Here is a 25,380-nt window from a genome sequence, read left to right as displayed (position 1 = left end):
AAGTAGTACAAATACCACGTGGGCGCATACTTGACACACAATTGTTTGCTGAATGACTGAAATATGAATGAGTAAATGATGAATGAGTGAATAGGACTTGAAAATAAATCCCTGTATCTTGATCTCCTTTCTATTTTCCATATGTTCCAAGTTTCCTTTGTTCAGTCAAAGATACTGTCTTTTACAGAAGTCTTTCTTAAACTACAGAATGTTTATACTTGGAGGTACACAAGCTTTTAGGTGTTAAATATATAAGCATTTCTTAAATTTCAATAGGTACATATTTATTTTCAGGCATTATGGAAAAATATAACTAATACATAAAAGCAATGATTTTACAGATATTTTTGCTTAGGGCAAGTTTCAAGAAATCATTTAAGTTAAAATAAAAGTAAGTCTATTTAAAGAAAATCATTAATTATATAAGCAGTACATGGATGTGGCAAAATTGTAAGATTTGGGCAACTAACTTTATTGCCTTTCTGTTTGTATTGTTATTCATGTTATAGTTAATGTTCTCTTTACAAATTCAAATCTTTGTTATTTTTATTACTGTTAGTTCTTTTAGCTTTCCAAAACTTTTTCTTTTTCCTTTTTCTCTTGAACGTTTTCTTTACACTTGGTCTCCCCTTATTTTGTCCTGCACTTTGTCCCCTCCATGCTCTGCTGCTGTTGCTCCACCATGGCTTTTCTATGTGAACATCTTCCTGCCATGTGGCTGCTCGTCACTGTGATCATGAGGCTTTTCTTGACTGATCTGCACTTAGCATCTCTCTCTTCGCTTAGCTGTCACACTCTCCTGAGGAAGCTGTCTCCATACTTTTGGGATAATAATTTTGTAAAGTTCCAACCCTATGTGTGAGAGAAAGAAGCCAGTTCAGAATGTTGTATGTTAATTAGGAGAAGACTCACTTTGTAGCAGGGTCACTATTTGGGAAAGTCCTTTCAGGAAACAAACAGTCACCACATCTTTATGCTACTCCTTTCCTTTAAAGCTCCTTCCTAACTCTGCCTCTCTAACATGTTGGACTGAGGGACCAGCTGAAATGCTTCTGGGTACTCTACTTTTTAATCTTTAATGGCCCATTACTCAATTGCTAATTTTATGACTGATTACCTCTTTCAATCATGATTAGACTGAAGTGCACAGATACTTTCCTAGAACAATTTGAGTTGATAACATATTAGGGATTTTTCTATATTTCCGGGACCTTCTCTCACCAAAATACTTTACTCTGTCTTTTAAAATATGGTAATTTAAATGACTGTTATGCACATAATTTTATTTTTGAAATACATAATAACCCTACAGGAAACCTAATTATGAGTCATCATAGCAAGGAAGAGTAAATAATCCTCATCAAAATGGTCTCCTTTGAAAGCTTTTTAAGAAACAAAATCAAATTCTACTAAGGAAGAAAATTTAGTTTTATATGAAAGTTCTTTCTCATGCAAGTAACAAATTTTGGCAATTTCACAGAAAATATTTTTCTCAAATGGACACTTTGTAGTAATGGTTGATTCCTAAGCCAATTTATTAAATATTTCCTATTTTATTTGGGTTATATCAAATTACTTAAAGAATGAAAAAGTGTAAAAATTGTGTCTAGAACAATAGGTTTTAGAAATTCTGTAAGGTAAAACTGAAAGAAACAAGTAAACAACAATGACAAAAATATAAACACATGAGATAGACTTTAAATGGAAAGAATTAAAGAAAATAAAAATATAACATGGTAAGTCATTGGGAAGGGTCTCTATCTAATGTGTTGAAAAGCCGATATAGTATACATTTGACTATTTTTCTTTCCAAATAATTTTCAATAATTCAAATACTCTTTGCTTCATTCCCTCCCCCACACACACTTTGTATACCTCCTGAAGGTATAGAACAGGCTGATGTAGCTGGGCTGCAGAGTGAAGGGGAGAAGTTTGGAGTACAGGCTAGAGTGTAAGGCAACAGCTAGATCATTCAGGGCCTTGTTGGTCAACACAGAAAAATGCCATTTAAAAGTGTTTGAGGTTTAAACAATTACTCTGGCCATAGTGTGGAGGATAGTTAGCATGGATGAGGAGAGACCAATTAAGAGGGTCAATTAGGAGGGTTTATACCAGAGATGAAATTACGGTAATTTAATCTGGTAGCTATAGAGATAGAGAAATAAGACTGGGCTTGAGGATGGGTTGGATATGGTAGTAAATAGTAAGGATAATGGAACTATGAAAGATGACTACTTCTAACTTCCTGGGCTATGCAAATCCATGGATGGTGGTTTCATTTACCAATATTGGAAATAATGGGAGAGGACTGGTTTTGAGGTCCTATTTTGTAAAAACTGACTTGAAAGTACTTTTGAGGCTTTCAGGTCTTGTGAACTTTGACAAGTTGTTCTTTCAACTTGGTTTATTTCTATTCAAAATGAGGTACTTACACTAAATTATCTTATCAGTACCTACTGGGATTAAAATGCTATCATTGTGGTTTCAATTGTGTATGAGTTTGGGGAAAGCAGAAGATTAAATTCTTGAAATGATAAGCTGAGTTGAATCTGATGTTAAAGGGAGAAGAGATCAAGGTACCTGTCTAGGAAAGCAAATGGTATGATGAAACTGTAAATTGAAGGACATTCTGACAGCTGGATTGAAGCAAGAGAGAAATTAGCAGATGGGAAATCAGGGAAGAGACTGAATGAATGAAGACCTAAAATTGTAATAGGGACTCTGGTAAAAGGAAGATCAAAGCTTTAGACACTGTATAGCATGAATTAACAGTATTTGATACATAAATCAGAAAATGAAAGACAGAGAAACTAAAACTAACAGCTTATATTTTTTTCAAGTTTTGAAAATGATGGAGACACAAGAACGTATTTAAGGGATATAATTGGGAGACTTGAGTTTATCTGACATGCTGAGTGTGTAACTAAGCCATATTTCAAAAAGTAAATTACTTTTTTTAGGGAAAATAATCATTCAATAATAGAATGACTGGATGAAATTTTACTTTCAAAAACAATATTAAATAGCATTTAATGTGTACATGCAAAAATTAATTTTAAAAATACAGTTAGTACTAAAAATATTTTCTGCAACTTGTTCTAAAATTTTTGTATTTACTTGTTCTCTGATTTTATTTTTCAGCTCCATGCGGTGGCCATTTTTCAGCTCCCAGTGGTTTGATTCTCTCACCAGGATGGCCAGGATACTATAAAGACTCTCTGAATTGTGAATGGGTGATTGAAGCTGAACCTGGACACTCTATCAAAATTACATTTGAAAGGTCTCTGAAAATATTTTTCTACTTAAAAAAAAAATTATCTAAAAGAATAGTTGACATTCTGCATTTTACTTTCCATATTAATATTTAATTTTATTGCAGTAGTCAATTGTTGGACCTTGAGTGTTTCAGAATGTTTGCCCCTTTTAGCCTTTCAGCCTATTTTCAAGTTAATTTTCTATTTCCTTAATGCTCTATCAGTATGAATGAAATGTGCAAGATGGACCTTTTTTGATTTGTATATATGCATACTACTGTGATATGAACCTATGACCTTTAACTTAGTAAGTTTAGTCGTCCTATACTTTGAAGGGCCTGTGGATTCTGTTCTGCTAGATTTCGAAAGGCAAAGGTGCTGTAAACACACTTGAATTGATACCGTATTGCAGCCTAAGACATTTGCTTTCACATACTACCTATATACCTACACTTACAGGCCCTTCAGAAAAATGGCTGCGTTAAATTAATGTGAATTAATGATTGGTCAGTCAAGTTTTGTTTTTCCTTAGGATAATTAGTATTACTGATCAAATAATCTATATCCTAAAAGATTATAATATTGACTATTAAAAATTTAAAAGAATGAATCTTCCGGCTTGTGATTGGATCACTATTCTGAAATCCAAATAGAAGTATCTATATAATTTTTCAATTATATTGTTGACCCCTCTCATCTCCCAACCTTTTCTTAAAAAAAAAAAAGAACTCCTGTAAACATTATAGTAAACATATAAGTATATATATAATTTCAGCAGAATTACGCTCTGATGATTGAATTTTACAAATATAACATGATCTTTCCCTGATTAAAGAGTTCCTTCATTGAATTAATCTATTCATGCTAGTGTAAAAACTTGAGAGGAAAACAGATTCTATTTTGACAGATATAAAATATTAAACATTTCACATGAGGTCACTCTACTTTATTATGACCTACACAACTTTACTATGACTATATTAGTTTGCTAGGGCTGCCATAATAAAGTGTAACAGACTGAGTGTCTTAAATAACAGAAATTTGTTTCCTCATAGTTCTAAAGTCTAGAAGTCTGAGATCAAGGTGTCAACAGGGTTGTCTTCTGTGGTTTTAGTTGTTGGCTAATAGATGGCTGTCCTTTTCATGTGTCTTCACATGGTCTTCCCTCTATGTGTGTTTGTTTCCTAATCTTCTCTTATAAGGACACAAGTCATATTAGATTAGAGTCCACCCATATAATCTCATTTTACCTTAATTACCTCGTTAAAAGACCTTTCTCCAAATATAGTCACATTCTGTGGTACTAGGGGGTTAGGACTTCAACATATAAATTTTAGGGGGACATGATTCAGCCCATAATAATAACCTACCCATTAAGAAAATGTTTTTATTTAGAATAATTTGGCAGAGTTTTTGTTGTGATGTTAAAACCATATTCTTTATTCAGTGGTTGACATAACCTGTGTTGCCATAGTAATTTTAGAGAAGCCAGAAAAGCATCTTATTTATTCAGAATCAAATCTTTGTCAGATAACATTTTTCCATTAATGTGGGACCCAAATTAACCAGACTTACTGTATTACACAGAATTCTACTTGGTTTGGAGTATACCATATAACATAATATTATTGATCATATCATTGAATAATTTAAAAACTTATATTGATTTGTGTCAATAAGACAGATTTATAATGTATTTTTAATTTGTTAAATTTAGAGTATCACATTTGAAGGATTAACATATCTGTCAGTTTATCATAATTGATCTCATATTTTTTAAAACTGCATGTATTATAGGTTTAAGTACATGATTTTAGTATTTCCCGTTTTGGACTTAACATTATTTTATATCAGGAGTTATGATGTTAAGGTAATTAAAACATCTTTTTTTTTTTTCTGAGATATATATTTTAAAGTAATAACTAGAATTATGACTTATAACATTATACCAGAACATATAAGATTTTTAGAAATTTCATGTAATGTCTGAAACATTGTGCCAGTACCATACTGTCTTGATTACTGTAGCTTTGTAGTATAGTCTGAAGTCACGGAGGCTGATTCCTCCAGCTCCGTTTTTCTTTCTCAGGATTGCTTTGGCTATTCGGGTCTTTTGTGTTTCCATACAAATTGTGAAATATTTTGTTGTAATTGTGTGAAAAATGCCATTGGTAGTCTGATAGGAATTTCATTGAATCTGTAGATTGCTTTGGGTAGTAGAGTCATTTTCACAGTGTTGATTCTTCCAGTCCAAGAACATGGTATATCTCTACATCTGTTTGTATAATCTTTAATTTCTTTCATCAGTGTCTTATAGTTTTATGCATATAGGTCTTTTGTCTCCTTAGGTAGGTTTATTCCTAGGTATTTTATTCTTTTTGTTGCAATGGTAAATGGGAGTGTTTCCTTAATTTCTCTTTCAGATTTTTCATCATTAGTGTATAGAAATGCAAGAGATTTCTGTGCATTAATTTTGTATCCTGCTACTTTACCAAATTCATTGATTAGCTTTAGTAGTTTTCTGGTAGCATCTTTAGGATTCTGTATGTATAATATCATATCATCTGCAAACAGTGACAGTTTTACTTCTTCTTTTCCGATTTGGATTCCTTTTATTTCTTTTTCTTCTCTGATTGCTGTGGCTAACACTTCCAAAACTATGTTGAATAATAGTGGTGAGAGTGGGCATCCTTGTCTTGTTCCTGATTTTAAAGGAAATGGTTTCAGTTTTTCACCATTGAGAACGATGTTGGCTGTGGATTTGTCATACGTGGGCTTTATTATGTTGAGGTAAGTTCCCTCTATGCCTACTTTCTGGAGAGTTTTTATCATAAATGGGTGTTGAATTTTGTCAAAGTTTTTTTCTGCATCTATTGAGATAATCATATGGTTTTTTCCCTTCAATTTGTTAATATGGTGTATCACATTGATTTGCGTATACTGAAATATCCTTGCATTCCTGGGATAAACCCCACTTGATCATGGTGTATGATCCTTTTAATGTGCTGTTTGACTCTGTTTGCTCGTATTTTGTTGAGGATTTTTGCACCTATGTTCATCAGTGTTATCGGTCTGTAGTTTTCTTTTTTTGTGATCTCTTTCTCTGGTTTTGCTATCAGGGTGATGGTGGCCTTGTAGAATGAGTTTGGGAGTGTTCCTCCCTCTGCTATATTTTGGAAGAGTTTGAGAAGGATAGGTGTTATCTCTTCTCTAAATGTTTGATAGAATTCTCCTGCAAAGCCATCTTGTCCTGGTCTTTTGTTTGTTGGAAGGTTTTTAATCACAGTCTCAATTTCAGTGCTTCTGATTGGTCTGTTTATATTTTCTGTTTCTTCCTGGTTCAGTCTCAGAAGGTTGTGCTCTTCTAAGAATTTGTCCATTTCTTCCAGGTTGTCATTTTATTGGCATAGAGTTACTTGTAGTAATCCCTTATGATTCTTTGTATTTCTGCATTTTCAGTTGTTAGTTCTTCTTTTTCATTTCTAATTCTGTTGTTTTGAGTCGTCTCCCTTTTTTTCTTGATGAGTCTGGGTAGTGGTTTATCAATTTTGCTTATCTTCTCAAAGAACCAGCTTTTAGTTTTATTGATCTTTGCTACTGTTTCCTTCATTTCTTTTTCATTTATTTCTGATCTGATCTTTATGATTTCTTTCCTTCTGCTAACTTTGTGGGTTTTTTGTTCTTCTTTTTCTAACTGCTTTAGGTGTAAGGTTAGGTTGTTTATTTTTTTTTGATTCTTGAGGTAGGATTGCATTGCTATAAACTTCCCTCTTAGAACTGCTTTTGCTGAGTCCCATAGGTTTTGGGATGTCGTGTTTTTCTTGACATTTGTTTCTAGGTAGCTTTTGATTTCCTTTTTGATTTCATCAGTGATCTCTTGGTAATTTAGTAACATATTGTTTGGCCTCCATATGTTTGTATTTTTTTACAGTTTTTTTCTTGTAATTGATATCTAGTCTCATAGCGTTGTGGTCAGAAAAGAGACTTGATACGATTTCAATTTTCTTAAATTTACCAAAACTTGATTTGTGACCCAATATATGCTCTATCCTGGAGAATGTTCCATGAGCACTTGACGAGAAAGTGTATTCTGTTGTTTTTGGATGGAATGTCCTATAAATATCAGTTAAGTCCATCTTGTTTAATGTGTCATTTAAAGCTTGTGTTTCCTTATCTATTTTCATTTTGGTTGATACGTCCGTTGGTGAAAGTGGGATGTTAAAGTCCCCTACTATGATTGTGTTACTGTCGATTTCCCCTTTTATGTCTGTTAGCATTTGCCTTATGTATTGAGGTGCTCCTATATTGGGTGCATAAATATTTACAATTGTTGTATCTTCTTCTTGGATTGATCCCTTGATCATTATGTACTGTCCTTGTTTGTCTCTTGTAATAGTCTTTATTTTACAGTTTATTTTGTCTGATATGAGAATTGGTACTCCAGCTTTCTTTTGATTTCCATTTGCATGGAATATCTTTTTCCATCCCCTCACTTTCAGTCTGTATGTGTCCCTAGGTCAGAAGTGGGTCTCTTGTAGACAGCATATATACAGGTCTTGTTTTTGTATCCATTCAGCCAGTCTGTGTCTTTTGGTGGGAGCATTTAATCCATTTACATTTAAGGTAATGATTGATATGTATGTTCCTATTACCATTTTCTTAATTGTTTTGAGTTTGTTTTTGTAGGTCTTTTCCTTCTCTTGTGTTTCCTGCCTGGAGAAGTTCCTTTAGCATTTGTTTTAAAGCTGGTTTGGTGGTGCTGTATTCTCTTAACTTTTGCTTGTCTGTAAAGGTTTTAATGTCTCCATCAAATCTGAATGAGGTCCTTGCTGGCTAGAGTAATCTTGGTTGTAGTTTTTTCCCTTTCATCACCTTAAAAATGTCCTGCCACTCCCTTCTGGCTTGCAGAGTTTCTGCTGAAAGATCAGCTGTTAACCTTATGGGGATTCCCTTGTATGTTATTTGTTGCTTTTCCCTTGCTGCTTTTAATATTTTTTCTTTGTATTTAATTTTTGACAGTTTTATTAATATGTGTCTTGGCGTGTTTCTCCTTGGATTTATCCTATATGGGACTTTCTGCACTTCCTGCCTTGATTGACTATTTCCTTTCCCATATTAGGGAAGTTTTCAACTATAATGTCTTCAAATATTTTCTCAGTCTCTTTCTTTTTCTCTTCTTCTGGGACCCCTATAATTCCAATGTTGGTGCATTTAATGCTGTCCCTGAGGTCTCTGATACTATCCTCAATTCTTTTCAATCTTTTCTTAATTTCCACTATTTTGTCTTCCAGGTCACTTATCCATTCTTCTGCCTCAGTTATTCTGCTATTGATCCCTTCTAGAGAATTTTTAATTTCATTTATTGTGTTGTTCATCTCTCTTTGTTTGCTCTTTAGTTCTTCTAGGTCCTTGTTAAACTTTTTTTGTATTTTCTCCATTCTATTTCCAAGATTTTGGATCATCTTTACTATCATTACTCTGAATTCTTTTTCAAGTAGATTGCCTATTTCCTCTTCATTTGTTTGGTCTGGTGAGTTTTCATCTTGCTCCTTCATGTGATGCATATTCCTGCGTCTTCCCATTTTTCTTAACTTACTGTGTTTGGGGGTCTCCTTTTCGCAGGCTGCAGGTTTGTAGTTCCTGTTGTTTTTGGTGTCTGCCCACTTTGGGTATGTTTGGTTCAGTGGGTTGTGTAGGCTTCCTGGTGGAGGGAACTGGTGCCTGTGTTCTGGTGGATGAGGCTGGAGTTTGTCTTTCTGGTGGGCAGCACCACGTCCAGTGGTGTGTTTTGGTGTGCCTGTGAACTTAGTATGAATTTAGGCAGCCTCTCTGCTAATGGGTGGGGTTGTGTTCCTGTCTTGCTAGTTTGGTATGGGGTGTCCAGTGCTGGAGCTTGCTGGCCACTGGGTAGAGCTGGGTCTAAGCATTGAGTCAGAGATCTCTTGGGAGAGCTCTCGCCAATTTATATTACGTGGGACCAAAAGGTCTCTGGTGGTCCATTGTCCTGAACTCGGCTCTCCCACCTCAGAAGTTCAGTCCTGACACCCAGCTGGAGCACCAAGACCCTGTCAGCCACACGACTCAGTCCGCCGTCCTGTCACGAAGTTGCCTGAGGTCCAGGCGTCCTGTCAATGTCTCCTCTCCTTGGGTCCTGGAGATGCCTTAGGGGTCACCTCCTGTCAGGGGCTTCCAGGTCAGGTGCAGTCACCTGAGGGCTGGGCATCGCATCTGAGTCATGCAGGACGCTGAGCACTCGCCTTTTCTGCTCCAGAGTGTAGCGTTGGGGGGTTCGGCTGGCGTCTGAGGCCCAGGTTACTGCTTCCACCCAGGTTTACATGTGGGCCTCAGGTTTACAACTTCAAGATTCTCCAAACTTTTTCTTTTCCTCTGTGCTCAGTCTAGTTCCACTTGCTCATAGCGGGCTGTGTTCAGAGGCCTCGCCCCCTGCACTTCAGACCAGAGTTTCTCTTGGGCACAAAAGCATTTCTTTCCAGTCCTTGCATATTGGCTCTATTGGGTCATTCTTCTGATGCTCAGCAAGGCTGCTCACTGCTCCAGTCAGCAGCTCATTCCAGCCATTTTTATACGATGCAATGCTAGAGAGAAAAACCTTTTAATTTCTATGCATATAGTTTACCTAGTACTTTTTACTCTGCCACTTTCTTATTCTCTTATCTGTTTCCTGAGACACAGATCTTTTAAGTTAGGCTGGAAGCAAGAGAGTCAAATTGAAAAGTGATTTTCACTGTTAGGGTTTGTGCACAGCAACAGAAAACAGTTCTGTACATTGAATCATAACAGGCCTGGGGTGAGAAATGATTCTCAGAGTCCAAAGATTTTGGCTTCTCCCATGAGCGTTACTGAATAGAACTTGTCAACTGTGCCTCTTTTCTTAATCCCTAAATTACCTGCTCAAGTATATTACAAATCTCCTAGCTCCTTCACTTCCTTGATACCAATAATTTTTTTTTCAGCTGTTCCTTGTTAATTAGCCCAAACACTGGAAGAATCAAGAGTGAAAATGCTTTATGTATTTATTGATGGTATTTTGACTATTTTAGAGTAGACAAGGCACAGCTGTTTCAGTATATTTCTTTTGAATCATACTTTCTGTAACTAAGATAAAGTCCCAAATTCTTTTAAATGTTCTAAACTGAAATGTTTGTTTGGGGGTTCGAATCCTCTATCTGCCCTTCACACACACACACAAGCCCAGAAGATTCTTGAGTTTGAGCTATTTGAAGGGAAAATTATTTAAAAATCTTCCATTTCTTTTTTATCTAAAGACCCTTTAAGGGTGTGAGATATTGCTTTAGGGCTGCCCATACTCCATGTGCTCTGTCAGAAACTGTTTTCTTTAAAGTAATTCACATTTAAAAACAGCTGTTATGTGGTTAGAAGTAGCTCTGTAGCAAAACAATGAGCAACAATGTTCATCAAGTTAAAAATTATAAATGAGAATTTTATCCCTTAGGTAGTATCATAAAATATTCACTTTGAAATCAGAAATATGTACATCTATCACTTCCTTATTTAGTGACGTTATAATATCTTGGTGCTTCATTTCCCCCTTAAGATTGTTTTGAGAAAAAGATATCATCTTTAAAGTATCCAACAAGAATTATGTTCTTAAAAAAACTAGTTCCCTTCTGATTTCCAGCTGAGCTCTTATAAGGACACTGGTTGCTAACTCTTTAATAGTTCCTCTCATCCTGAGAATATTTTTTTTATAGAAGTTGTTTCCAAATAATGGATTGTATTTATTACAGGGTAACATCATTTGCTTTCTACTATTCATGAATAACCTAAATTAATTTGGTTGAAAATGAAATTTTAAAAATCAGATACTATAATTAAGGTGGCTGCATAACTATTTTGCAGGGTTTTTTTTTATATTCTCAAATGTCATGATTGATTAGAATTAATCTACAGAAAAAAAAAAAACTAAAAACATTACAAATATATTAGCCATTAGTTGGCTTCTTGAGATTATCTCAAGTAGCTTAAGTCAATAAAATGTTAAGAATTACAATTTGCTATCAAATGCAAAACAAAATAACAACACCACCAATGGGCATATGTGTTTTCATTGTTTATCTCTTCTTAACATAGCCAAATCATTAAGTCTTATTCTCAGATTTGCAGAGGAATTTTTGCTTTGTTTCTTCCCTCAATTCTTAAAGTTTCTCATTATTTGGCAGCTCCTAACTGAATTCATTTTACTAGTAGTAATCCTAAACCTGTCTTTCTAGTCACTTTCCTGTCCTTAGCTCCTTGACCACAAGCTATCAGTATCAGTCTTCCTGAGTGCAACTTTTAAAATGAGAACTATTTCAGTTTGGTCAGAATGGTTTTGGATTACACAAAGAACATTTTAAAAGACACCAAAAATTGAGTAAGATTAGATTCAATTTCATTTTTAATATCATCTAGTGGCTCCATAACATTCGTTTATGATAAACAATAATGTCATAAACAAATGAACACTAGATTGAGGCAATTCATGAGAAATTTATACAACTATCTTAAAATACAAAATGAAAGAGATTCAAATTATTGTGTAACTCTATTCCATTTCCCCTGTTATTATAATGTATTTTTATTGTTCCTTGAGGCAAATCTGTGATGATTTTCTTTTTAAAGATTCACTCCTACTGAACAATGTTCTGTGTATCACCATTTAATGTTGCTATTCTGTTAAGAATTAAGTCTCTTTATGTTTCAGTTCAAAGTAATCCCTGACTCTTCTGTGCACTTTAATTTGGTTGTTATCAACTGACTAACTATCAAAGTGAAGCACCAATTTCAATACTACAGTAGGGGGAGATTGGTTCAAGATGGCGGAGAAGAAGGACGTGCTCTCACTCCCTCTTACAAGAACACCAGAATCACAACTAACTGCTGAACAATCATCGACAGGAAGACACTGGAACTCACCAAAAAAGATACCCCACATCCAAACAAAGGAGAAGCCACAATGAGACGGTAGGAGGGGCACAATCACAATAAAATCAAATCCCATAACTGCTGGGTAGGTGACTCACAAACTGGAGAACAATTATACCACAGAAGTCCATCCACTGGAGTGAAAGTTCTGAGCCCCACGTCAGGCTTCCCAATCTGGGGATCTGGCAACGGGAGGAGGAATTCCTACAGTATCAGACTTTGAAGGCTAGTGGGATTTGATTGCAGGACTTCGACAGGACAGGGGGAAATAGAGACTCCACTCTTGGAGGGTACACACAAAGTAGTGTGCTCATCAGGACCCAGGGGAAGGAGCAGTGACCCCAGGGGAGACGGAACCAGACCTACCTGCTAGTGTTGGAAGGTCTCCTGCAGAGGTGGGGGGTGGCTGTGTGTCACCATGATGACAAGGACACTGGCAGCAGAAGTTCTGGGAAGTACTGCTTGGCGTGAGCCCTCCCAGAGTCTTCCATTAGCCCCAACAAAGAGCCAGGTTAAGATCCAGTGTTGGATCACCTCAGGCCAAACAACCAACAGGGAGGGAACCCAGCCCCACCCATCAGCAGACAAGTGGATTAAAGTTTTACTGAGCTCTGCCCACCAAAGCAAAAACCAGCTCTACCCACCACCAGTCCCTCCCATCGGGAAACTGGCACAAGCCTCTTAGATAGCCTCATCCACCAGAGGGCAGACAGCAGAAGCAAGAAGAACTAGAATCCTGCAGCCTGTGGAACAAAACCCACATTCACAGAAAGATAGACAATATGAAAAGGCAGAGGGCTACATACCAGATGAAGAAACAAGATAAAACCCCAGAAAAACAACTAAATGAAGTGGAGATAGGCAACCTTCCAGAAAAAGAATTCAGAATAATGATAGTGAAGATGATCCAGGACCTTGGAAAAAGAATGGAGGCAAACATTGAGAAGATGCAAGAAATGTTTAACAAAGATCTAGAAGAATTAAAGAACAAACAAACAGAGATGAACAACACAATAACTGAAATGAAAAATATACGAGAAAGAATCAATAGCAGAATAACTGAGGCAGAAGAACGGATAAGTGACCTGGAAAACAGAAAGGTGGAATTCACTGCTGCAGAACAGAATAAAGACAAAAGAATGAAAAGAAATGAAGACAGCCTAAGAGACCTCTGGGACAACATTAAACACAACAACATTCACATTATAGGGGTCCCAGATGAAGAAGAGAGAGAGAAAGGACCCAAGAAAATATTTGAAGAGATTATAGTCGAAAACTTCCCTAACATGGGTAAGGAAATAGCCACCCAATCCAAGAAGCACAGAGAGTCCCATACAGGATAAACCCAAGGAGAAACACGCTGAGACACATAGTAATCAAATTGGTAAAAGTTAAAGACAAAAAAAAATTATTGAAAGCAGCAAGGGAAAAACGAAAAATGACACACAAGGAAACTCCCATAAGATTAACAGCTGATTTCTCAGCAGAAGCTCTACAAGCAAGAAGGGAGTGGCATGATATACTTAAAGTAATGAAAGGGAAGAACCTACAACCAAGATTACTCTACCCGGCAAGGATCTCATTCAGATTCGATGGAGAAACTAAAAGCTTTACAGAGAAGCAAACGATAAGAGAATTGAGCACCAGCAAACCAGCTCTACAACAAATGCTAAAGGAACTTCTCTAAGTGGGAAACACAGGAGAAGAAAAGGACCTACAAAAACAAACCCAAAACAATTAAGAAAATGGTCATAGGAACATACATATCGATAATTACCTTAAACGTGAATGGATTAAATGCTCCAACCAAAAGACACAGGCTTGCTGAATGGATACAAAAACAGGACCCATATATATATGCTGTCTACAAGAGACCCACTTCAGACCTAGGGACACAGACTAAAAGTGAGGGGATAGAAAAAGATATTCCATGCAAATGGAAATCAAAAGAAAGCTGGAGTGGCAATACTCATATCTGATAAAATAGACCTTAAAATAAAGATGTTACAAGAGACAAGAAAGGACATTACATAATGATCAAGGGATCACACCAAGAAGCAGATATAACAATTATAAATATATATGCACCCAACATAGGAGCACCTCATTACATAAGGCAACTGCTAACAGCTATAAAAGAGAAAATTGACAGTAACACAAAAATAGTGGGGGGCATTAACACCTCACTTACACCAATGGACAGGTTATCCAAAATGAAAATAAATAAGGAAGCAGAAGCTTTAAATGATGCAATAGACCAGGCAGATTTAATTGATATTTATAAGACATTCCATCCAATAACAGCAGATTACACTTTCTTCTCAAGTACGCACGGAACATTCTCCAAGATAGATCACATCTTGGGTCACAAATCAAGCCTCAGTAAATTTAAGAAAATTGAAATCATATCAAGCATCTTTTCTGACCACAATGCTATGAGATTAAAAATCAATTACAGGGAAAAAAATGTAAAAACCACAAACACATGGAGGCTAAACAATACGTTACTAAATAACCAAGAGATCATTGAAGAAATCAAAGAGGAAATCAAAAAATACCTAGAAAGAAATGACAATGAAAACACAACAATCCAAAACCTATGGGATGCAGCAAAAGCAGTTCTAAGAGGGAAGTTTATAGCTATACAAGCCTACCTCAAGAAACAAGAAAAATCTCAAATAAACAATCTAACCTTACACCTAAAGGAACTAGAGAAAGAAGAACAAACAAAACCCAAGGTTAGCAGAAGGAAAGAAATCATAAAGATCAGAGCAGAAATAAATGAAATAGAAACAAAGAAAACAATAGCAAAGATCAATAAAACTAAAAGCTGGTTCTTTGAGAAGATAAACAAAATTGATAAACCATTAGCCAGACTCATCAAGAAAAAGAGGGAGAGGACTCAAATCAATAAAATTAGAAATGAGAAAGGAGAAATCACAACTGACACTGCAGAAATACAAAAGATTATAAGAGATTACTACAAGCAACTCTGTGCCAATAAAATGGACAACCTGGAAGAAATGGACAAATTCTTAGAAAGGTATAACCTTCCAAGACTGAACCAGGAAGAAATAGAAAATATGAACAAACCAATCACAAGTAATGAAATTGAAACTGTTATTAAAAATCTTCCAACAAACAAAAGTCCAAGACCAGATGGCTTCACAGGTGAATTCTATCAAACATTTAGAGAAGAGCTAACACCCATCCTTCTCCAACTCTTCCAAAAAATGGGCAGAAGACCTAAATAGACATTTCTCCAAAGAAGACATACAGATGGCCAAGAAGCACATGAAAAGCTGCTCAACATCACTAGTTATTAGAGAAATGCAAATCAATACTACAATGAGGTATCACCTCACACCAGTTAGAATGGGCATCATCAGAAAATCTACAAACAACAAATGCTGGAGAGGGTGTGAGAAAAGGGAACCCTCTTGCACTGTTGGTGGGAATGTAAATTGATACAGCCACTATGGAGAACAGTATGGAGGTTCCTTAAAAAACTAAAAATAGAATTACCATATGACCCAGCCATCCCACTCCTAGGCATATACCCAGAGAAAACCGTAATTCAAAAAGACACATGCACCCCAATGTTCATTGCTTCGCTATTTACAATAGCCAGATCATGGAATCAACCTAAATGCCCATCGACAGACCAATGGATAAAGAAGTAGTGGTACATATATACAATGGAATATTACTCAACCATAAAAAGGAACGAAGTTGTGTCATTTGTAGAGACGTGTATGAATCTGGAGACTGTCATACAGAGTGAAGTAAGTCGGAAAGAGAAAAACAAATATCGCATATTAGCGCATATATGTGGAACCTAGGAAAATGGTACAGATGAACCGGTTTGCAGGGCAGAAATAGAGACACAGATGTAGAGAACAAACGTATGGACACCAAGGGGGGAAGCGGCGGGGGGTGGGGGTGGTGGTGTGATGAATTGGGCGATTGGGATTGACATGTATACACTGATGTGTATAAAATGGATGACTAATAGGAACCTGCTGTATAAAAAAAAAACTCCTAAAAAAAAAAAAAAAAATATATATATATATACTACAATAGACTGACTACCAAACAATCAAATAATGGATTCACAATGCATAATTGCCTGATCATTTATTTAAAGGACACAGTGTATTCCTATACATTTACTACTCTAAATCACATTATTGGAAAAGTTATTTTTAGACAAATACAATATATTCCAGGTTGCAAAATAAAAAGTAAGATAAACTTATGAAATCCATTCATTTTACTAAGTCTTGCTTAATAGGATGTAACAGTGGTACAAATCTAAAAATATTTCATTTGTCTTTCTTAAATAGCATTAAATTATACACTTTATTTTGACTACTTATGTGCCATGTTTATAATCATATCGGAGATTTTATAATGAAATAAAGTTTCTAATTTTTAAATGTTTCTTTCAATTTGTTTTAACCAGGTTTTGAGTTTTATTTGTTTTAGTTTTGTTTTTTTTGAGGAATAATTTAGTTTAATCTTGTAATACTGGAAAAGACTGGTAGGTATGATAAAGTGATTATCTGAAAATTGGTAGACATTTCAACTGATAATTATTTTTAAAAGTGTACTGAATATAACTAGTTGCCAAAAAATGTGTTGGAAGATATATTCTAAAAGGTGAAAATGAATGGTTAGTACTGAAGTATCCAAGTATATTGAATGCTTTTTTGATAAAGTTGATAACAGCCCTAGAGAAAAGAAACTAAGTGGGCAAGTCAGTCCAAAGACATGCAAGAGTGAGGATGAGAGAAATCAGAAGCTCATAAAGTAAGGCACACACACAACAACCAAAATGCTCTTAAGATCATGTGGCAGAACAATGAGGGAAATCACAGATTCAAGTAATATCACAGAAGGGCAAAGCAAGAACCCAGATTAAGGCACTGGTAAGAAAACCAGTGAAAATTCAGTCCAAGAGTCTTTATTTACTTCCGTAAGGAAAGTAGCTAGTATTGTTTTCTTTAAAATACATGCATTCATTCTTTCATTATCCAATAAATATTTACTGAGTGTCTGCTATATGCAAAACATCAACAAAAACAGAAACTGTCTGAACTCATGGAGCTTATAGACTCTTAAAGGAGACAGCCGTCAAACAAGCAAACAACTGTGATTAGTGTCACAAAAGGCACAATAAATTGTGGCACTATAGTAAAACTAACCTAAATTGTGAGGTCAGGGAAGGGCTTCCTGTGGACCAATTGAAGCTGAAAGCTGAAATATGTATAGGAAAACCTTGGTGAAGGCAGGAAAAGAATGTCCTGGGCTGCAGTTTCATTATGGGAAGTGAGTAAGATGCTCAACTGTTCATGATTCCACGTAGTTTTTTTTCCACAACTAAGATTTCTGATCCAGATTCAGACTGTGGTATATACTCTTGAAGTGCAAGGAAGGAATATAAAATTTTATTTTATTATGAATATGTTATACATGTTGAAAGTAGCTCTGAGTTGAATACAGTTTATAAAATAATTGTATCTTTTAAAAAAATTGAAAACAATAGCAGCAACAACAGCCAAAAATCTAAATAAAATTTGTATAAAATATTTAATGGCCAAAAGAGATTTATCAAAAATCAAAATAAAACAACTATATGAAGCAGAGGTCAGATTTGAAGTATACTGTTAAGATGAAATTCTGATGATCTGATTGAAGATAAATATAGTAATCACATAGTTTTCCATAGAAATGAGGAAAGCAAAAGAAAGATGACTCCAAAAACATGCTTGGTTAATGAAAAGGCCATTTATTTAACTGAAGATAATCTGTAACATTTGAAAGAAATCTTACTTGCGAACAACAAGTATGTACTCATACTTTTTAAATGAAAATTGTCCATAGGAATAAGAGCTTATAACTTTGGTATTCTTAAATGGTGGGGCCTTAAATGATATATAAGATATTAGAAAAACTTAAGAAAATTGTATATAAAGCTGGTAAAAATTATAAATAATAAGTTAAATAGCAATCTAAAGTGTTATTTTCCTATACAGTGTTATTCTAATAAATATATTTTCACATATGTCTCTTAACCTTAGATTTCAGACTGAACTGAATTATGATGTTCTGGAAGTTCATGATGGGCCAAATCTTCTGTCACCCTTGCTTGGATCTTACAATGGCACACAGGTGCCCCAGTTTCTATTTAGTAGCAGTAATTTTATATACCTTCTATTTACAACAGACAATAGCCGTTCTAATAATGGTTTCAAGATTCATTATGAAAGTAAGTAATGCCAACATGTTTTTTGATCTCCTTATTCTGTTTTCCATACTTTTGGTATTACCATTGTATCATTAAGAGAACTAGGAGATTTATTAAAGAAAAGAAAATCAAAGCTTTCCTTGACCTATGAGAATGCTAATAGGTTACAAGGTGTGTGTTTTAGTAAATTCTGTACTAGATTTTTTCCAACAATATCTATGTAATATCATTATGAAGGGAAATACTAAGGAAATGTCAGAAATAGCAAATAAAAAATCTTAAAAAATGAGTTCACATAATAGTTATTTGTGCTGAAAAGCCAACAATAGGCAGTAAATGGCAGTCTAAGATGTATATGAACATTGACAAATTCTTTTAGCATTTACTTCATAAATTCAATCATACTTTTATATTTTATTCATACTCATTGCATACATTTCCATTAAAAATATTCAATTTTATTATTTTGTATGAAGTATTGAAAATTATATTAACAGTGAAAAGTAAAATATATACTCATATATATGCAGCTATGGCTAACATAACTAGCCAAAGGCTATATATTAAAACAGGCTCTAATTCACAGTGTTGGAATCAGTTTAGAATAATTTCACTTAAAATACTTTAGTTTTGTTTAAAAAGTCTAAAATATGTCTGATTTTTTTTTTTAAATTGATGCTGGTATATGCATAGAAACGAGTCTCTGTTTTGTTTATAAACATCTGACATATTTAAACAAATGTGGTTGTATTGTATACGATGCATGGTTGCATACATATATATAAACTCACATATGCACACATTTTCATCTAAAAATACATTGCCATATATCTTTTCATGAAAAACAGTTTTGGTGAATGTATCTAACAGTACATTTAAGATTACTGCAAGATATCTTTATATCAGTTTCAGATAGATATTATATCACTTCTTTTTATATTCAAGTCTCCTATGCCCCCTTCCCCCTCAGGAAAAAATTTCAGCATTTAAAATTTGTAACTTTATATTCCATGTAGGGTGTCTCTCTTCAGTAAATCTGGTTGGGCGCATGGGGTTTTAAAATCGTTAATATATATTTATAGCTATTTTCTTTTTAACCTTATCCACAATATTATTTAATTATATTAACTTCCCTTTATTTAGAGCTTTGTGGTGTGGAAGTATATTTCCTAAACATTATTGTAAAATGCAATGAGAGGATTAACACATACTTGGGAATTCAAACAAATTTAAAGGACTTTAACTGAGATCTTTAACATTTATTAAAGATTAGTCAGAGTAGTCATTTTTAAAAATCCATTTCAAAATTAATTTTCACTAGCAATTAATTTGTATCAATATGCTAGAATGGGCAGACACCTTTTTCGTTTTGTCCATTGTTCTATCCTATGCCCGATATATCACATTCAGTCCCACTTCAACCAAGGTATGTGGTCGTAATCATGTTCTCAGACACAGGATTATTTTAAGGATTAAGTTAAACCATCATGCAAAGTGTTATTAAAAGTGTGGGGATTTTCAATAAACTGACCCAACAGATTTAGTTCAGATTCTTGCTAAAACTGAACTAAGTGGGCCAAGGACAGAGCCCAAGACCTAATCATAAGAAGGACTTGGAGGAGCCTAACAAGTTTAGTTAAGGCAGAGTCTTTATTACAGACAGCAAGTTTGTCACTTATAGGCCCGTGGTGAAATAGTCCAAGTTATTATTGAGGGCCAGTGCCTAAATGGCAGAGTGGAGGCTAAGAAATGCTGAGGTTGATGAAAGGCGCAACTGACGTTGATTTGGTCAAATCTGGCCAGGAGGCAGTGATTTTCAATTTAAATTTGTTTACAAAAGATCATTTTCTTTCATTTTTATTCCAATTAGTCTTCTGGTTTACTTAGTAACATCTCAAACCCTTTCTTACCAAGAAAACAAATAAAACACTTTTTCTGTTGACACTTTCTTAATAAGTTTCTCAAGTTGAAGGGAACCAAACTATCTTCTTTAAATGAACCATTCACATGCCTCAAAATCAGCAGAGTAAAACTTTAATTATTATACTACTTAAAACATTAAAAATATATTTGTTGTTTGGTGAATTTCTATTTTTATTTTAACAGAATCCATTAGAAGAGAAAACTCGATTTCTCCAGTTGAACCAAAATTTTATGGGAAGGATTTCTTGCAGTGCTACCAGTGATTGCACTCTAGAATTTTATTTTATTCCCTGTCTTGGGCACTTTTACCCCTTATGTCTTCCTCTCAAAACAGGAAGATTACAAAAACTGTACCAATAAGATAAGATTATTTATTGTTTATAAAACACATTAAAATAATAAAAATAACACAGAATAGACTTTCCTTTTTTTGTTTTAGTACAGTCCCCCAACCCCAAGGGGGTTTATTATGTTGTATTTCTTGAAATACAGACATAATCATGTTTCTTGGATATCTAAATATTACATAAAACAAGACAGTGATAAATGGATGCAGAACAAATCCATAGACACAGATACCAATCTCTGAAGACATATTTAGAGCCTCCTAAAGCAATCAAATGGAGTTTTAATGATAAAACTAATTTCATAGGATTATTTTAATGACCAAATGAAGCAAATTTTGCAAACATTTTAGAGTTGAACCTGGAATATAATTTCAAACATTAATTATTGCTATGATTATTAATGTACATGTGTGTATAAGTATATAATTTATAATACAAAGTTTGATAGATAATTGTACATTTTCATCAAGTTTTTATATAACTAATGGCCTGATTTTTTGGTCCTTTTGGGTAGGAAATGTCAAAAAATTTGTTAAATAAACTGCTAGTTTTTAAAATAAAGCTATGGGCACATTAATTTATTTGTAAAAATTACCACTCACAATTGTTTGAAGGAATGAGAATCAATTTCAGCGATTTAACTCTCATCAAGCTTACTCTTTTTCATATTCCCTTTGTTTTCCAGGTGTTACAGTGAACACCTATTCTTGCTTGGACCCTGGCATACCTGTACATGGTCGTCGCTATGGTCATGATTTCTCCATCGGATCTACTGTTTCATTTAGTTGTGACCCAGGATACAGGCTGAGCCATGAAGAGCCCCTTCTATGTGAGAAAAACCACTGGTGGAGTCATCCACTTCCAACATGTGATGGTAAGAATTCATTCAATATGCAAAATAAACTGATTTATAAACCAAAAAGAAATCAACATAATCTTGTAAAATGTGAGGCTGAACATAAATATAAATATTTCATATGTTTAAAAGAATATCTTGAAGTCTGCCAGTTTTATGTTATCAAACCATTAATAAAGAAACAAAAGAATGAATATTGATAATCAGCCAAACTTACCCCATGCCTAAGGATGCTATATGTATTTTTAAAATGTGTTGAGGTAACCATTTTAGGTGCCCATTGTGTGCTTCGGGTCCTTGAAAAAATAACATTGAAAGTGTCATATTGGTGTCAGATGAATGCAATGAAGAGATAGAACATTTACCTCCTACCTGAAAGGCAACATGTACTAGTCCAAATTTTACCTAGCTACGCAGCACTGTGGCAATGTACCAGAGTGCCCTGTGGTGGCAAGTTCCTGGCTATAGAAAATATTATACCAGTGTCCTTACCTCTTCTTTGTTTCTGTGGAGACTAAGTCAGCAATCCTTCATTTTTCAGAAAACACATATGAAAATACAGTGAAAGAAGCTGCTTTCCTTTGATTGGGAAGTGCTTGCACACTTGCTTTATAAAAACACACACAATGTAAATCTATTCATTATTTAGTTCTGGGCTTTAATTTTTATTTATAACACTATTCCTAACTTATATTCTTATTCTTTTGCCAAGTGGAAGATTACGTTTGTCATTTCATAATTAAATTTTCAAATACTGTCAGTGCCATCATTTTTCTGTAACAGCTTTAGGTCAATTTGTTTTTTTGCTTCTTTGTTTTTTTAATTTATTTATTTAATTCATTTATTTTTGGCTGCGTTGGGTCTTCGTTGCTGCACGTGGGCTTTCTCTAGTTGCGGTGAGCAGCGGCTACTCTTCATTGAGGTGCACAGGCTTCTCATCGTGGTGGCTTCTCTTGTTGCAGAGCATGGGCTCTAAGTGCGGGCTTCAGTAGTTGTGGCACATAGGCTCAGTAGTTGTGGCTCGCGGGCTCTAGAGCGCAGGCTCAGTAGTTGTGGCGCACGGGCTTAGTTGCTCTGAGGCATGTAGGATCTTCCCGGACCAGGGTTCGAACCCATGTCACCTGCATTGGCAGGTGGATTCTTAACCACTGCACCACCAGGGAAGCCCGGTCAATTTGTTTTTATAATGAGATTTAAAAGAATCATCAGCACTTCTTCCCTGTATTTGGTACAATACCATTTGTAATAGTCAGCGTTCTTGTGGTTTTAAGTGACAGAAACCCAACTCTAACTGATTTTAAAAAATGAAGGCAGAATTTGTTGTTCAAAGTTTCAAACTTAGAAAAGGTATGGGTGGCATACTTCTCATTGCTAATTATAATCATGAATTCAAACATTTTCAAGGATATCTCCATTTCCATTTTGGATTTTCTCTCTCTATTGGCATCATTCTCTTTAACTGCAGCCAGGCTTTTTCCATACGGGAAATTGGAGGTGGAGAATACACTCTCATGAAGATGGAAACATGTAACCTCATATTTCCAGGATCAGAGGAGAATGAGAGTTCTTCCTTGTTGTTCTAATTAGAAAAATCCCAGCAAAGGTCTCTGATCAGTCCATAATTATACTCGTAACTGTAGAAAAGGAGAAGCGCACTTTATGATTGGCTTTCTCCAGGTCATATGTCCATGCATCCTTGTGGTTGGAGACAAATGATTGTGTTGTAAAGGTACTATGTTTGTCAGGTCCTGGTGAAGCCACATGATTGGCATGAGTAAATTCACCGAAGTAAAAAGGTGTGGTGGCAATGTTATCAGAAGAAGCAGGAGAATAAAAATAATGTCCAAGTATACCAGCATGCTTAAATATTATTAATAATAAAAGTGAGTGTATCTAGTTTTCCTGGGAGCAACATAGGCCCTCATCATCTCTTGTCAATGCAACTGCAATCAACCTTAAATTCAATATCCAACTACTTCAATCTAACCTCCTTTCTTCACACTAAGGGTGTTTCATGCTCTATCCCATGTCAAAAAATGCTTAATGGCTCTCTGTTTCCTAGGAATGAAAGTCCAAATTATTAATCATGAAATTCATAATTCTTAACCATGTGTCCTCCTCTTTTGTATCCCCATTTCATTCTGAGCATAACTGGACAAGGGCTAAATTATATTCATTTTTTGAATGTCTGAGGTTTGTATAAAGCCTCTAAAATTAACTGAACTCAACTACTTATAACTAGTACACTGATTTGATTAGGGCTTTCCTTCAGTTTAAACTTTTTCCCCAGAGGCAGCTAATCTAAACTTCCTGGGGTTAAAAGGAGGAGAAGTGAATAAACAGAATTGATTTTCCAGATCCAAGAGTATAACCTCCATTGGCCTAGATTGCCTGGATACTCAAGGTACAGCATGCCTTACTTTTATACACATCAGCTCTTATAGTTTCCTCATAGCCCATAGTTAATTGATTCACAAAGCACACTAGTCAGTGAGGGTTGGTGGTGATAATAATAATAATAGCTAACATTTAATGAGGGTTTACCATGTGCTGGTACTGCTATAGGTGCTTTAGGTATATTAACTTGTTTTATCAAAATAACTCTATGAGGTAAGTACCATTATGATCACCACTTAACAGATGAGAAAATTAAGGCAAACAGAGATTGAGTACGTTGCCCTGTGTCATCCCACTAGTTAATGGCAGAATCAGGATTGAAACTCAGGCAGCCTTGATCCAGACCCTGTGCACAAGTCTACTATTACACTGCCTCCTGCCCACATTCTCTGCAATAGTAAAGTACTAAGATTCTTTAAAATGAAGAGTACAATTATAGATTTGTTATTCTTTCCTCAGTGATGCCACTTGTTTAAGAAGTTTGTATAAAAAATACATATAGCTGTTTAAATAGTTTATGGATATTCTGTACTCCTTGGAATATGTGACTGAAAAATAGGACTCTTTTTTTTTTTAATCTAACATGTTATATGGACAAATACTTTTAATTCAATTCTATTTTTGTATACTTAGGTTTCTGAGTAAAAAAATGATCTTACTAAATTTATCTTGTTTCATTATTGAAACCTTGAATCTTGAACCTCAAGTGAGAAATGATTCAGTTAGATTCTACGTTATTTAGTAAATTTGATACCTTATCTTTCACCGTGCATTTCTTGAGGGGTCTCTTTACTTTCCCTTTGATCTCTTAGGTCTACTCTTCAGAAAGCAACCAGAGTAATTATTTTATAAGTTAAGGCAGATCAGGGCACTCCCCTGCCCAGAATCTTCTAGCACTTAGCATCCCAAGAAGAACAAAATCCAAAAGCTTTTGCATGACCTAACTGCCCCCAAGTAATCTGGGCCCTGACTGCCTCCCATGCCTCATCTCTCACAAGTTTCTCCCTCATTCATGCCACTGCACTCCAGCTACACAGGTCTCTGGCTTTTTTCAAATGTTGAGAACCCTTCCCTCACTCCTCCCATTCCATCCTTCCAACCCCCCTCTCATTTTTTCCTTCTTCCTGAAATAGGATTCATATAGTCACATGTCCTTCTTCCTAAATTCACTCAGTCTCCACTTAAAAGTCATATCACTGACAACTCCCCATAAAAGAGTAATCCCTGTCATGCCATTTATATTTTCCATCATAGTATTTACCACTCTCTAACATTATGTATTTGTTGTCTGCTTTTTTTTTGTTTTTGTTTTCAAAATGTAAGTTCTATATGGCAGGGACTTTGTTCACTGTTATGTCCTCAGTGCCAAGAATAGTTCAGTTCCTGTCACACAGTTGATGCTCAATA

At 35.0% G+C, this 25,380-nt stretch overlaps 1 protein-coding gene across 3 annotated transcripts in view; it reads left to right on the top strand.

Annotated features, from left to right (window-relative positions):
• The window catches only part of CSMD3 (CUB and Sushi multiple domains 3), a 1,197,799-nt gene that overhangs the window by 763,754 nt on the left and 408,665 nt on the right, over positions 1 to 25,380 (top strand). For all 3 annotated transcript variants that reach the window (XM_061171997.1, XM_061171996.1, XM_061171995.1), the window contains 3 exons: positions 3,142 to 3,280; positions 18,284 to 18,471; positions 21,406 to 21,594. In XM_061171997.1, coding sequence (XP_061027980.1) covers positions 3,142 to 3,280; positions 18,284 to 18,471; positions 21,406 to 21,594 — 516 coding nt within the window. The remainder of the gene's footprint in view (positions 1 to 3,141; positions 3,281 to 18,283; positions 18,472 to 21,405; positions 21,595 to 25,380) is intronic.

The sequence above is a fragment of the Eubalaena glacialis genome, chromosome 17 (assembly GCF_028564815.1).
Source record: "Eubalaena glacialis isolate mEubGla1 chromosome 17, mEubGla1.1.hap2.+ XY, whole genome shotgun sequence".
Taxonomy (NCBI): domain Eukaryota; kingdom Metazoa; phylum Chordata; class Mammalia; order Artiodactyla; family Balaenidae; genus Eubalaena; species Eubalaena glacialis.
Note: the sequence above shows the minus strand (reverse complement) of the source record. Positions and strands in the feature narration are given on the sequence as shown.